Consider the following 14,559-nt stretch of genomic DNA (forward strand, 5'->3'; position numbering starts at 1 on the left):
ACATCACAGCCCTGGCCGAAGACAAAAACTACAGGCAGAAGGTCCAGGTGTGACATAGCGGATCTACAGAAGGTTGTTGTCGATCGTGGCTCTCGGGCTGTGATGTGTTGGTTGAATTCGTCTTCAATGTCGTTCAACTACAACCTGTTCGTCGTTTCTCTAGGCTTTGGTGCATTAGGTCTTCTTCTTCGTAGCGTTCACCTCATACAGTCAATCCTGTTCGTCGGATGTACTCAGTCATCCTCGGCAATTCCACCCAGTCGCCATACAGTTGATCCTGCATGTTGGCACAATTTAGCCAGATTTATGTGGGCTTTGTGCAGAGGGCAGTCCCGTAGCACGTGGGTCGTTGTCATCGGTCCCGTATTGCAAGAACATTGGACGCCGGTGTCTCCTATTTTGTACTTGTGGAATAGGTGCTACCGCATCCTGTTATATGCCCGCTTCTCAGTCTGAAGATGGTGTCCTGTTCTGCCCTTGTCAGCTGATGATAGCTCTTCTGTCCGTCATGGTCCGGATGGTTCTGCTTCCATGCCTTCTTGTATGCTACTTTGACGTTGCATTTGGCATTGGGTAATATTGTTTTGTTCCATTTGACCTCAGGTGAGATTGTTGTTTTGAATGTCGAAGACAGTTGATGACGCCTCAGGACTCTGACGTGGTTGATGACAATCGTCACGATTGAGGACAGTGTAGCTGGCCTGTTGCACTTGCTGTCTCTGTCTTGTGCTATGGATGTGATTCATGCTGTGTTTGCACCAATGCCTGGCGTGATATCTATGGTTGTGCCAGCCTGCAGTTGCTGTGCATGTGCTGTAGGTGGTTGAGACTTGTCCTCAATGTGGTCAGCACAATCACCTATTGTTGCGTCCTCATGGGATGTCTTGTGGTGATGGGACGGGTCTCTAATGTGGCCTGTTCATGTCGGGCTGTGTTGGTGTGTTTGTGATACGGCTAGACGTGGACCACACCAAAGACTGGTTACCGTTTTCAATGCTGTCACCTACAACACCTTTTTGCTATCCCTTAAAGGGGGACTATAGGCAGGAGCAGAGGGGCTAATTTGGCCATCTTGAGGTGACTAATATACACAGTAAGGGCCCCGGGTCATGTCAAATGGAACACTAAATATATTCCTCGTACAAGGGTGAATCATTTTGACTTACTGTGAGACGTGAGAGACTCCTATTAGTGGCTTTGTGTAACTTTATCTTGCCTGCCTCGGATGTGATTCGTCTTCAATGTCATTCACCACTTTGTCTCTTTTGTGGTTTACTTTCAGAAGGTGGATGCAATCGTCTTCAGTGTTGTCCACCTACAACAGCATGCTATTGATGCAACGGCTTGAAGACAAATCATCGCATTAGCCGGGTGACAACGATAACAGTTCTCAGGTCGGACATAATCACATCAAAAGCATTTGTTGTCTTAATCATCAGCTGCGCACATTCTGGATATTCTGATATTAAAGAAAGAAGAGTTCTTTTGTCTCAATTAGTTCATTTATTAGTACAAGTAGGCCAAGACTGGCTTGTAATGTCATAAAACAAACAGGAGAACCTCTCTATTAAGGACACCCTCATGACTGACAAGTGCTGTCCTTAATAGAGAGGTGTCCTGATTAGAGAGGTCAAGTTGAATGGAAACAACCTATTTGGGACCAAAACTAGTGTCCATAATGGAGAGGTTGTCCTTAATAGAGAGGTTGTCCTTAATAGAGAGGTTGTCCTTAATAGAGAGGTTGTCCTTAATAGAGAGGTTTTCCTTAATAGAGAGGTTTTCCTTAATAGAGGTGGTCGCTAAGGGTGGTTCCACTGTATATCCAAAACTAATGCATCGTTTTCTCTGCAGTTTTCAAAAAGAATTCGAAATGATGAACCTTTTTAAAGGTTTTTTTAGAAGGTCAATGATATGATGAAGTACTTTCTGCATTCACATCCCTGCAATGTTGTATAATTGCCAAACAAAATGTGACAATATCCTGAAAATCGCATTGAATATGTTCATTAAGTATCGTATGACGTAAGTGTTGATATTAAGTAGCCCCTTAATGTAGCACCCTCATTCCAAAAAGGAAATTGCATGAATGGTATCAAGAGTTGATAAAGACTAGTCGTTATTATCACTTGATGCAAGTATGGGTTAAAGATTCTCTTATCTATACTTGCAACACACAGAAAAAGTCAATGGAAGATACGATAGGGAAGTCAATAGTACTGTAAGTGCCTTAGCCGTTACTGCCTTGAGGTATAAAAGGGGTCTTCAAACCCCATTCGAATAAGCCCAAAAAGTGCATATTTTTGGGATGTTAAAATGTACCGAACTACTTCCCGTTCCTTGACCAATTAGCCGAGCTGAGCACTATGACCATTGTTGTGACAGAAAGACTTACATGTTACATCCTTATCCCATGGCTGTGTAGCACGGAATGATACTCTGTTGAATTACTTAACATTCGTCCCAAATTGATCTTCCAAGACAAAGTCACAACCAGAATTCAGGCTAGATCTTAATACCAAGCTGGCAGTCCTTGGTTGTCCTATCAAGACTGCCGAGTCTACACCGAAAATGTCGACATATAAATGAGGCATCAGCTGAGGGTTTTGGACATAATTTGACGTCTAACAGAGCGGCCTTGATTAGACAAACAAGGACCAACAGAGAGGTACTAATTTCCATTCTAAAATGGATCATAGAGACATGCTTCATAAAAAATTAACCAAGTTGTCTTTGGTTGTGACACCAAAGACCACTGCAATCAAATCAAGACGTAATATTGCTTTCCATTAAAAAGATTGATTTCCATTACAAACGTTGTTTTCCATTACAAAGATTGCTTTCCATAACAAACTTTGCTTTCCATTACAAACATTGTTTTCCATTACAAAGATTGCTTTCCATAACAAACTTTGCTTTCCATTACAAACATTGTTTTCCATTACAAACATTGCTTTCCATTACAAACATTGCTTTCCATAACAACATTGCTTTCCATTACAAAGATTGCTTTCCATTACAAACATTGTTTTCCATTACAAACATTGCTTTCCATTACAAACATCACTTTCCATTACAAACATTACTTTCCATTACAAACATTGCTTCCCATCAAAACATTGCTTTCCATACAAACATTGCTTTTCATTACAAAAATTGCTTTCCATTACAAACATTGCTAATGTGGCCAACACCTTTTGGAACTGAGAGCACAACACGTAAATAAACTTGTATTGGAAGGTGAAACCATTAAATTTATTTAACACCCTTCCCTAGAAATCCAGGTACTATAAACTGTGTTTTATTTTCACTTTTTTTGTGAATACACTGTCAAGTATGAACTTAAAATAACAAAGCTGGAAAATTATATCTGTTATTCATACAAACAATCAAATTATGGCAGCAGATGTGATAATTCAGTTTACCGCCAATTGAAAACGAGCAAATCAGCCAAATTTTAGCTTTGCGAACATTTCATTGTTTACATTAATTCAAAACAGACAAGACAGCTACATAATGCAAATCAAATCAACATAGGGCTATTTTTGAGATTTCTAACAAACAGGTAACATCATTTTCAAACCTGCCTAGGCGTAATACTGTATACACGAAAATATTTGCGGCCTTTTATTTCACCGTTTTGCAAAATTGCTGATTTTGGGTACTCTAAAGCACAATCACAACGCTGTTAAAAGTACAGTACAGTAGAACCTCCCTTAGCGGACACCTCTCTCTTAAGGACACTAGTTTTGGTCCCAAATAGGTTGTTTCCTTTCAATTCGACCTCTCTAATCAGGACACTTCTCTATTAAGGACAGCACTTGTCAGTCCCGAGGGAGTCCTTAATAGAGAGGTTCTAATGTATGTAGGTTGTGACACTTTTGAATTAGATTTTCTTTTCGCTGCCATATTTTCTTGTGATTGTCTGTGAAGGTGGAAAAATGCGAAAATAAAAGGCATGTGCATTTTTCCGAGTTGACACATAGGCAGTGGAGTCAGGAAGAATGAAATAATATAAACATGACAAAAATATTCAACAGAACTTACGGTGATAATCTGTCTCGAAGAAGACACTTTTTCAATTGATCAACTTATAAAAATTCTTTTTGAACAACATGATTACCAAATAACAAAATCTACAATAAGGAACACTAGATTAATAATCACACAGTGAAGAGATAAACCTATTCACTCAAAAGGATAACTATTATGAATATGCAAGTTTCTAAAAGCTGATGCAGATTTTTTGATACACACAGTAGTCAAGAAACCCAGCATTCAGATTTTCTGCAACACTCAGTAGTCAAGAAACCCAGCATTCAAAGAGCTAACAACAACACAAATTATGTTAGTGAAAATACTACTATGACTGTCATTAAGTATGAAGCAAATAAATCATAACAATTAAATTATTTACAAATATATGAAAGGTTATTTTTTTTGATTAATTTCATTCAACAAAAGTACAAACAATAAATAGATAATTCATGAATTAAAGGGGGACTATAGGCAGGTGCAGAGGGGCTAATTTGGCCATCTACATGTGACTAATTTACACAGTAAGAGCCCTTGGTCATGTCAGATTCAGCACTAAATATATTCCTCATACAAGCGTGAATCATTTCGACTTACTGTGAGATGTGAGAGACCCCTATTGGCGACCTTTTTGTGACTTTATCTTGCCTGCCAAGCTGCTGCCTATATTGTCCCTTTAATTCAGGTGTGGATGCTGTTTATACATGTAAATGTAAATGATGTCTTATATAGCACATGTTCCAAGAAAGGTCCTGCTCACAAGCGCTTTTTCACAAATAACACTCTTGAAAGAGCAGGGTCTTCAGCCCTGTCTTAAAACCGAGGATTGAATCGCATTCACGTAGTGAACAGTCCAGACAGTTCCACAGTCTACTGGCCTGGACCGCGAAGGTCCGACCCCAAAAAGTATCGAGGCTATAGCGTGGTACAGCTGAAGGATCAATTTCTCATGCTAAAGGGACAACACAAATTGAGTGTAAGATATGTTGCTTTCATATGAAAATGGATTCCAGCTGGCCCATGACTTCTCCACACTAGATCTCTGAAACCCACTAAACGGTAATAAGCAGTGTACTGGAACAGAATGTACAGTGGAACCTCCCTTAGCGGACAACCTCTCTATTAAGGACACTAGTTTTGGTCCCAAATAGGTTGCTTCCATTCAATTTGACCTATCTAATCAGGACACCTCTCTATTAAGGACAGCACTTGTCAGTCCTAAGAGTGTCCTTAATAGAGAGGTTCTACTCTATATCTAGAGGCCTCCCTGACTTTCGCAAGCTAAGTACAAAACTGATGGGCAATTAAACGCAAGTCATTTATTTGAGGCCATCTTTAATGTGATAGATACTTCACGTAGTGGCAAATATCACCATCATCAATGAAAGCATCATGGTCCAAAATTGGACCTTTGCCTTATAGAATTTGCTGAGCGGCGCATGGGTCAGCAAATGGTGTAGGTAAGGCCATGGGAATGATTAATCCGGTTTACCGTCTGAGATATCAAAAAAGATGATGAGGCTTTTTTTCATTTTTCATTATTCATTATCAGTTTACAGTCTGATTTACTGGTCAAAACACGTGATTCGCGGGCAAGTTCCAGCGAATGGAAATCGGGTCAGTCATCAATATGAGGCATTGAAAAAATGTCATTATTATGGTGTGACCCTACCCTGTCACGTTTTAATGTGTTTTTCAATCAGTTTAGGTAAAGATGAACCACTGGAAAAAGATTGTTTGAATAAAAAATAATGGCAGCAATAAAAGAAATAGCTTTTTTCAAAAATAATGACAAATTTGAAGTATGCTCTGAACTCATGCGGGAGGTGGACGGTAAACCGGATTAATTACAGTGGAACCTCCCTTAGCGGACACCTCTCTAATAAGGACAACCTCTCTATTAAGGATACTTGTTTTGGTCCCAAATTGATTATTTCCATTCAATTTGACCTCTCTAATCAGGACACCTCACTATTAAGGACAGCACATGTCAGTCCCATGGGTGTCCTTAATAGAGAGGTTCTGCTGTGTTCCCATGGCCTAATGCTCCATTGAGTTTTTACAAGTGATAGTGTAGGAACAGATGCTATGGGTGTAGTGGTGCAGACAGGAGGGGTGATGCTAGGTGTTTTAATAAACGTGTGACTTGGCAAGGTTCGCATGGGAGCCAGAACATTTACCTGACATGGGTATTATCCTCCTGGCAAGCCCAAGTGACTGAATGAATGAATGAATATAAGAATTTCTATAGCGCCTGAATTAAAAGAAAAACTTAAATTCTCAGGCGCTTTACAAAGCAAAACACTCCCTGAAAAGGTGTTGTTTCAGGAGAGTTTTGAAAATGTCTATGGAACCAGCAAGCCTGATGTTGGAAGGTAGCTGGGTTAGTGCGAGGGACCACCAAAGTTGGAGCAATAACAGAGCGGAGATGGTAGGTGGAATGGTGCCTCAGTCTGACCATATCACACAGGTACGCAGGTGCGACTCCATGTATTGCCTTATATGTAAATAAAAGCACTTTGAAAACAATCCTGTATTTAACAGGAAGCCAATGGAGTCGCATGAGAACCGGTGTGATACGATCAAACCACGGTTTACCCTTTGGCTACCCTTGACACGGGAGCAGCAGAGGAATTGAACCCTGCACCGCAGACCCATGGAGCAGTGCAGACATTGTTTACTTTTTTCGATTTACGACGAGTCACAGTGCTTGAAGATTTGAACAATAACAAAGGCCTATCATTTACTAGATGCTTTCACATCATCAGAAAAGAGGTAGAAATAACCAAATACAGTAGAACCTCTCTATTAAGGACACCCTCGGGACTGACAAGTGTTGTCCTTAATAGAGAGGTGTCCTGATTAGAGAGGTCAAATTGAAGGAAACAACCACTTTGGTGGCAAAAGGCATGTCCTTAATAGAGAGGTTGCCCTTAATAGAGCGGTGTCCGCTAAGGGAGGTTCCACCTTATAGAAATAAGTTGCGTCTCTAAAATTTGTGAAATAAAGTTATTTCGATCTGATGTGGAGACCTATTTTTGGAACAATTATTATTTAACAAACAAACAATCACTCAAGCAATTATATGTATATAATACCAAATACAAACATCACCCAAACGTTGGCACGTGATTTAAACTATGGAAGGTGTAGGTGTGGTCAGTGCATGAAATTAATGGCCTCGCTTCAAAAATTGCAACAAAAGCATTTATTTGAGATTCAAATTGCAACTTTAAACCGGAGATAGCTTTTTAAAATTTGAACTTCTGCGTGATCCACTGCAATTACAAAACCTTGTAGTTGCGTTTTAGAGAAAGAGAGACACCTTAAGTTAAAGACAGACAAAGAGTGAATTATAATGACAATTGTTAGGATTTTCTAACGAGCTTCACAGCGAAAAAAAAATTATTTGGCAAAAGTAGCCAAAAAAGGAAAGGAAATCCTCTAATACATGTAACTAATCCCTCTTCTCTTTGACCATAATATTTCTAGTATATGTAGTAGAAAAATATTTCTCTGTATTGAACATGATAAAAGAGGTTCTGAAAACATTCATGCAACAAACAAAATTCAAAAAAAATATCAACACATTTTGGACAGCACGTTGTGAATAAATAATACACAGCCCAGCTTACATTTACAGTAGAACCTCTCTATTAAGGACACCCTCGGGACTGACAAGTGCTGTCCTTAATAGAGAGGTGTCCTGATTAGAGGATTCTAATTGAATGGAAACAACCTATTTGGGACAGTGGAACCTCCCTAAGTTGACACCTCTCTAATAAGGACAACCTCTCTATTAAGGACACTAGTTTTGTTTCCGAATCGGTTGTTTCCATTCAATTTGACCTCTCTCATCAGGACACCTCCCTATTAGGGACAGTACTCGTCAGTCGCGAGGGTGTCCTTAATAGAGAGATTCTACTGTATGATTGTCTGCAACGAGCTCCTCAGTAGCTGCTCGGACACACAGGTGGATGTAAATAGCCGAAAACGTTCAGTTCAAAAAGGCACGAGACTGCTGTGATGATGATGTACATGAACATGAGGACGACACCGTATGGCTTTGTCAGCCTCCAGCGATTGAGGTGGGTGGCGATGAGGAGGAAGACTACGGTCGATAGCAGCGTCACAGAGGCATAAATCAGACCTGCAACAGAATAAAACAATTTTGTTATGAGGCCGAGGTGAGAGAGAGCTCGGCCAATATCATCAAGTGTGTAGCACATAGGCACACAAACAATTGCTGGTCAGGCAGAGTTTTGGGTCATGTCAGTGGACCCTGTTCGACTTACAACCTCCCCCCTCCCCGAAAGCCTACAGGTATAATTTAAAGCACTGTATCCCCAGAAGCATACGACTTTTAGGTTTAAGTTATTGACCTGCACATATCAAGTCCAGAAAGACGATCAATTTGACCCGGGAGCTCCTGCCTAAAGTCCCCCTTAGAGGAGTACGCCGTTCGTAATTACTTGTGGTCCAGTTAAATAGAAATCCACTAATACACAATGCCGTAGTGCAGTTATTGTGAATACAAATTTGTAGAAACTTTGTATTTATAGCACTTGTATATCTGTCTACAGAAAGGCAATGCTGAAATTTATATTTAGCATGTAATTTTCAAATTCAATTGCAAATTCAAATTTTTTAACAAGTGGCATAGGCCTTTAATGTAAATTTCAAGCAACTGACTCAGATGACCTAGAATTTGGTCCGTTGTCCTATTCTCCTTCCTCTCTCAGGAAGCATGGCGTCATGGACATCAACACTCCAAGCATATTACACCCGTACTCCCCAATTGTTGAACTTACCAGCACTATACACTCGTACAGGCACCCCTGGTTGTGTCACTGATGTCCTCAACACCCACGGCAGACCAAGACAGAGAAGAATGTCAAATACGTTACTTCCGATGGCATTGGAAACGGCCATGTCACCAAAACCTGAAATGACATAAAATATTAAAAGGGCATAAACAGTGCATAAAATGCAGCTCAGTTTTAAAGATTTTCCCAAAAAAGGGGTCGTTTGCTATCCCGACCACCTTTCCTACACCTGTGCTATCTGTCAAATTGCCTAGCTCTCTCCTTCACGCCGTTCGTTAAAAACTTTGAATTTGTAATTGAATTTAAAAATGTCCAATTGCGGAAATACACACTAAATATAAATGTCAACATTGCCTTTGTGTGGACTGATATACAAATACTATGAATACCAAGTTTCAACAATTTTGTATTCATAATAACTGCACTACGGCATTGTGTATTAGTGGATTTCTATTTAACTGGACCACAAGTAATTACGAATGGCGTACCCCTTTAAAGACTTGAGTCAACAATAAAAGCAGTTCAGGCTGAGGAAAGTTAGCCTGAAATTCACTCCTTGATCACCATCGACACAGGTAGAGGTTCTCATAGTGCATCAGTCTTATGCATTATGGTATCATGCATTTATAGTAGCTACTCGGATTAGTCCTGTTGTCACCTGGCTATGATTCCCTGCCTTTAGCCACCCTGAAGAATCACTTGGCCATCTGACCATGATTCTTATCTTAATCATTCCTAATCTGTTTATAAATAGCTGCGCTTACACCACGAAATATTGGTGGACCAATTGCACGTACACCACCACATTGCCGCGACAAATTGGTTCTGCAATCCATTGCCGATACAAATTGCCGGGCGAATTTGTCCCACCAAGCTTGACGGTCCAAATTCGCCCGGCTTGTTAAAAGCTCGGCTTTGTCGTGGTGTACGTGCAAATGGATCGGCAATTAGCTAGTTAGATGGGTCGGCGACAGGCGGCGCTTTCGAAATGGCGCTTTCTGCTTATTGTTTGCGCGCCATCTGTAGCCGGATTTTATAACTAGCTGCAGCGCTGGTGTACACGCTAGGTGGATTTTCGATGGTGCGGCATTGGTTCGCGAACCAAGATTGGTGGTCCATTTTCAGGTGGTGTACGTGCGGCTTATGTCAAATTCGTGTTTGACCCTCTAGGGGTCCTAGATTAGGGGGTGAAGGAGAGAGCTAGGCTATTTGATAGTTAGCACATGCGTAGGAAAGGGTGGTCGGGATAGCAAACGACCCCTTTTTTGGGAAAATCTTTGAAACTGACTGTGGAAATCCTTCTAGCTGAAAGACATCTTTACAATTTGTCTGAAAAATTTTAAATTTTCGAAAGAATTTCTCTCTCTGGGAAACAACCTCCCCTCTATAGAAATAGATGTGCTGACTTTGCCTTTGATACACAGCCATATGAACGGACAACTTCATCTAATTCATCACTCCGATTTATACTAGTAGGTGTCTACGGCCAACTGTATGGCATGTCACCCACATTTGCGATGTTTTCAAGGTAGGCCTTCCAATTTACCGAGCAGTGGTGCCTGAAAGGGCCTTGGGGAATGTGTGAATCACAAGAAAAAACAGCCAAATGTGCGCTCACTGGTAAAATAACCTGTGTCCATTGGTAACTTGGACGCTTGGACATAATATGCATCAAAATTTGTGACAAATTGACCACCAGGTTTCTTTATAGTAAAAGCACATAAGCAGTCATGCAAACTTTGAAATTTGTTTGCTATAAACCTCTGGTGCCTTTTTCTCTATATGTGACCCATAATGGCAAAATGGGTCGCATGTCGCACAGAAGATGAGCCTAAAATGACACCAGGACATAATAGAAGAAATTGATACACTCAGATTTCACAAAAGGCAGACAATAGTGAAATGAACAACCAGTCCGTCTCAACCTGTCAGGCTCGAAGCCACATGCAACTCATTTTGCTGTGGTGTGTCAGATATGTGATGCAATTCATGCTTGAAGAACGTTATTAGCAGATGAGTACAACGTTATTTTATTGGGGGACTCCAACAACACATTTGTGACTTGCTCTACCAAAACTTGGCGCTTGTCGCATCTGAACTCGACAGGTTGATACGGACTTGTTGTTCATTTCCCTATTGTAGACCTTTTGTGAAATCTATTACAAACTGATTTGGTCACATTTCACAAAAGGTCTACAATAGGGAAATGAACAACAAATCCGTATCAACCTGTCAAGTTCAGATGCGACAAGCGCCTAGTTTTGGTAGAGCGGGTCACATTTTTTCCAACATTATTGAAAAAAATTTCAGGTCGGCTCGGCAAGTTGGAAGACCTGCCCCATTCTCGTCAAGCTGGGGTACCAATTCTCCACGGTGTTAATTAACTGCGCACACTGTCGGAAACACATCTTATGACTGACCTTTAAATGTTACCAGCAGTGAACAAGAAAGCAACAGATTAGTCTCAAAATAGCCAAGAGACGAGTCAACAGACAAAATCTGCTGATGAGTCAGGAATAATTAATTCAAACCATCACAGAGTACACCTACTCAAATTAGGCCACAGCTATTTACATGTATTCCGCAATGTGATGTTTTTTATACCAAAGGAAAGTGCGCTGACAATGACATGGTGTTGTTGACAACATGTTATGCCATTTTATAGTCTTGTGAGGGATTTGTTTTCATTTTTCCCCTCGTGTTCTATCCAACTTCCAAGGTGTTAAATTGGTGCGGCCTTATAGTAAACGAAACTAGCTAGGTTTCGAACTCCTGAGGACTGCAAGAGCCCCCCTGCACAATTTCCTCTTGGTCAAGTAATCTCTTATTACCAATGGACACCACCATTTGAAGAAAGAGGCAGCCGGTCTGGAATTGGAGACCGTTGAAATTTTCCTCCGATGAAAAAATGAAGTGAAACATTGAGAATACATGTACTTACCATCCTTGACAACAATAAGACTCGCAATGGCGTCGGGAACACTCACGCCTGCTGCCACGAAGGTCAAGGCCATCACAGTGTCGGGAATATTTAATGTGTAACCTGAAAATGTGAGGAGTAAATCAAGCTTAAAGGGGGACTATAGTAGTAGAACTTAGTTGAGCTGCTCATCAACCTGAGCAATTCCAACCTGAACCCATTTTACCTCTTGGGTGTAGTCGGACAAAAAGACCTGCCAGAGTCTCGTAACGTTACGTCACAGACACAACAGTGCAATACCCAGTCAGGGCCATGCAGCAGCGGCCATAGTTTCGCTGGTACCCTATCTACTACTCGGAGGTTTGCTGCAGCACGTGTATTTGGCGGTATGCGGTAAAAAAAGCAATGGAAAAAAGACAATGGAAAAAAAAGCCTGGTAAAAAAGACAACAGGTAAAAAAGGCAACAGTAAAAAAGGCAACGGAAAAAAAGATAACAGGTAAAAAAAGCAACGGTAAAAAAGACAACGGAAAAACCATACTTTATCTAAATTTGGTTACGCTATGAGCGAAATATCTGGCCAGAAATATCTATGGTGATACCACTTGAATGATTTAAGCCCGTTACCCGTTGTCTTTTTTACCTAGATGGTTGCCTTTTTCCGTTGCTTTTTTTACCTGTTGTCTTTTTTTCCGTTGTCTTTTTTACCCGTTGTCTTTTTTACCGTTGTCTTTTTTACCGGGCTTTTTTTCCTGTTGCCTTTTTTCCGTTGCTTTTTTTACCTAGATTCGTATTTGGCTGGCTATTCAGCACCTCAGAGCTGGAGCGTGCTTTTAGACATTGCAATTTACAATGCAAAGATTGAACTGTTCAGAAAGCTGTCCACTACCTTGAAATAGAAACTGTTCCTCGGTCAACATTATGCTCTCCTTACCTATAATTGTCATCATCCACACCATAACATAAGAAAAGCCCGATATCCACACGAGTGACATCGTGAAGGTCACCACGTACCACCGCGTCCATCTCGCCTTCCGACAATCCGGTATCGTAAAAAACATGCAAATTGTCAATGGTAACGAGATTATCCACATAAATTTTTTATAGCACCCGTCAGGAATAGAAAGTGGTGAACTCGGCTCATCCTTGCCTTCTGATGATTTCACTGTAACGAAAGAGATACGGATGATTAGATTAAGCAGGATGTGGAGGTGGAGAGGGCTATAAGATTTCATTCATATTGAGAAGACATCTCCAATGTAGTCATTGGCTTCGTTATTACTGGCGTCGTAACCCTACTGGATTTCTGCTGGAGGAAGGGAGTCCACTATAGGCTACTGTCCACCTATGTGGGATATTTTACTTGCCCTGTCATAGACACTCAGGTACAAGGGACCAGGGCTTGACCGACCCTGGAATATTCAAAACCTGTGTTGTGGACAGCTGGGAATTTTAGTTCCTTGAAAGCCACATTGATTCATCCAGGCATACAGTATCATGGGTTCTCCCGTGGTCAAGCCTTGGCCTGGTTGCATGGTAGAAGCCTCTAGTGTTAACCACTAGGAGGCTATGAAGTTACACATTGTAATTTCATAAATATGCATATTTTAGCATGGCACAAAACCGTTATCTGCTTTCTGGGCTAACTTTCATTGAGATTTTATTTCCATTGTCTCCACTCACATAAATAGTATGAGTACATGGATGTCTACAGCTCATACAGTCCATATCACAAATGACATCCATCCTGCTTCGCGTCATTGCCGTTCATCGTCCGGGCGAGTCGCGCGTCAATGACCCACCATATTTTGCGTATTTTAAGTGCAACCCACATGTACGCGATAGTTACGTGTGACGTACATGTACTTCACGCGATAGTTACGTGTGACGTATATGTACGTACTGGGTAGCGCGTCAATGACGGCCATTGACGTGATTTTAGGAATGACAATTGTGATTTGGACTGTAGCTCACCAGGTGCTTTATCAGTGCAGCGTTGCTCCTCAGTCCTAAAGCCTCTAGGAGGAAAAGACTTTGGAACATCGACGAAGCTCGGCATGATGGCTCACAGACCAAGCTTGCTGTAGAAGCTCATGCATTATTAGTACAGTGGAACCTCCCATAGCCGACACCTCTCTAATAAGGACAACCTCTTTATTAAGGACACTTGTATTGGTCCCAAATTGATTGTTTCCATTCAATTTGACCTCTCTAATCAGGACACCTCTCTATTAAGGACAGCACTTGTCAGTCCCATGGGTGTCCTTAATAGAGAGGTTCTACTGAACAGTGGAATCTCCCTTAGCAGACAATTCTCTATTGAGAACTCCTGTCTTTATTAACGACACAAGTTTCTGACACAAATTTGACCTCTCTAATCAGGACACCTCTCTATATTCGGAAGCACTTGTCAGGACAGAGGGTGTCCTCAATAGAGAGGTTCGTCTAAAGTATGTCCATTGAGTCCCAATAATGATAGAAAATTCAATCCACCATCTCTCACATTTAACTCAATCAATAATTCTTGTCACCAATCTATTGCACAGTTATAGAAAAAATATATTAGCAACCTACCCAATTCATTTTTGCTATAGTGCCCATTAGGCAAATAACCACATGATTTATTCACTTCTAATTGATACAAGGCCATTGCTTTCCACATAAAAATACATACTCATGCTAACAATACAATTATGAATGCATCAATGGAACAACTCTTGCAATGTAAAAAGAGCAATCACCAATTGTGGTATTTTGCACATTCTCGATTTGAATGGCATAT

The 14,559-nt window shown here is 40.8% G+C and overlaps 1 protein-coding gene across 2 annotated transcripts in view; it reads right to left on the minus strand.

The window, feature by feature from the left end:
- Positions 1 to 1,851: 1,851 nt before the first annotated feature.
- Positions 1,852 to 14,559, minus strand: part of LOC135488936 (sodium/potassium/calcium exchanger 3-like) — a 43,568-nt gene continuing 30,860 nt past the window's right edge. For both annotated transcript variants that reach the window (XM_064773912.1, XM_064773911.1), the window contains 4 exons: positions 12,712 to 12,942; positions 11,800 to 11,901; positions 8,844 to 8,975; positions 1,852 to 8,182 (listed from right to left, as the gene is read on the minus strand). In XM_064773912.1, coding sequence (XP_064629982.1) covers positions 7,983 to 8,182; positions 8,844 to 8,975; positions 11,800 to 11,901; positions 12,712 to 12,942 — 665 coding nt within the window. In that variant the 3' untranslated portion in view covers positions 1,852 to 7,982. The remainder of the gene's footprint in view (positions 8,183 to 8,843; positions 8,976 to 11,799; positions 11,902 to 12,711; positions 12,943 to 14,559) is intronic.

This window comes from Lineus longissimus, chromosome 6 (assembly GCF_910592395.1).
Source record: "Lineus longissimus chromosome 6, tnLinLong1.2, whole genome shotgun sequence".
NCBI classification, from domain to species: Eukaryota; Metazoa; Nemertea; class Pilidiophora; order Heteronemertea; family Lineidae; genus Lineus; species Lineus longissimus.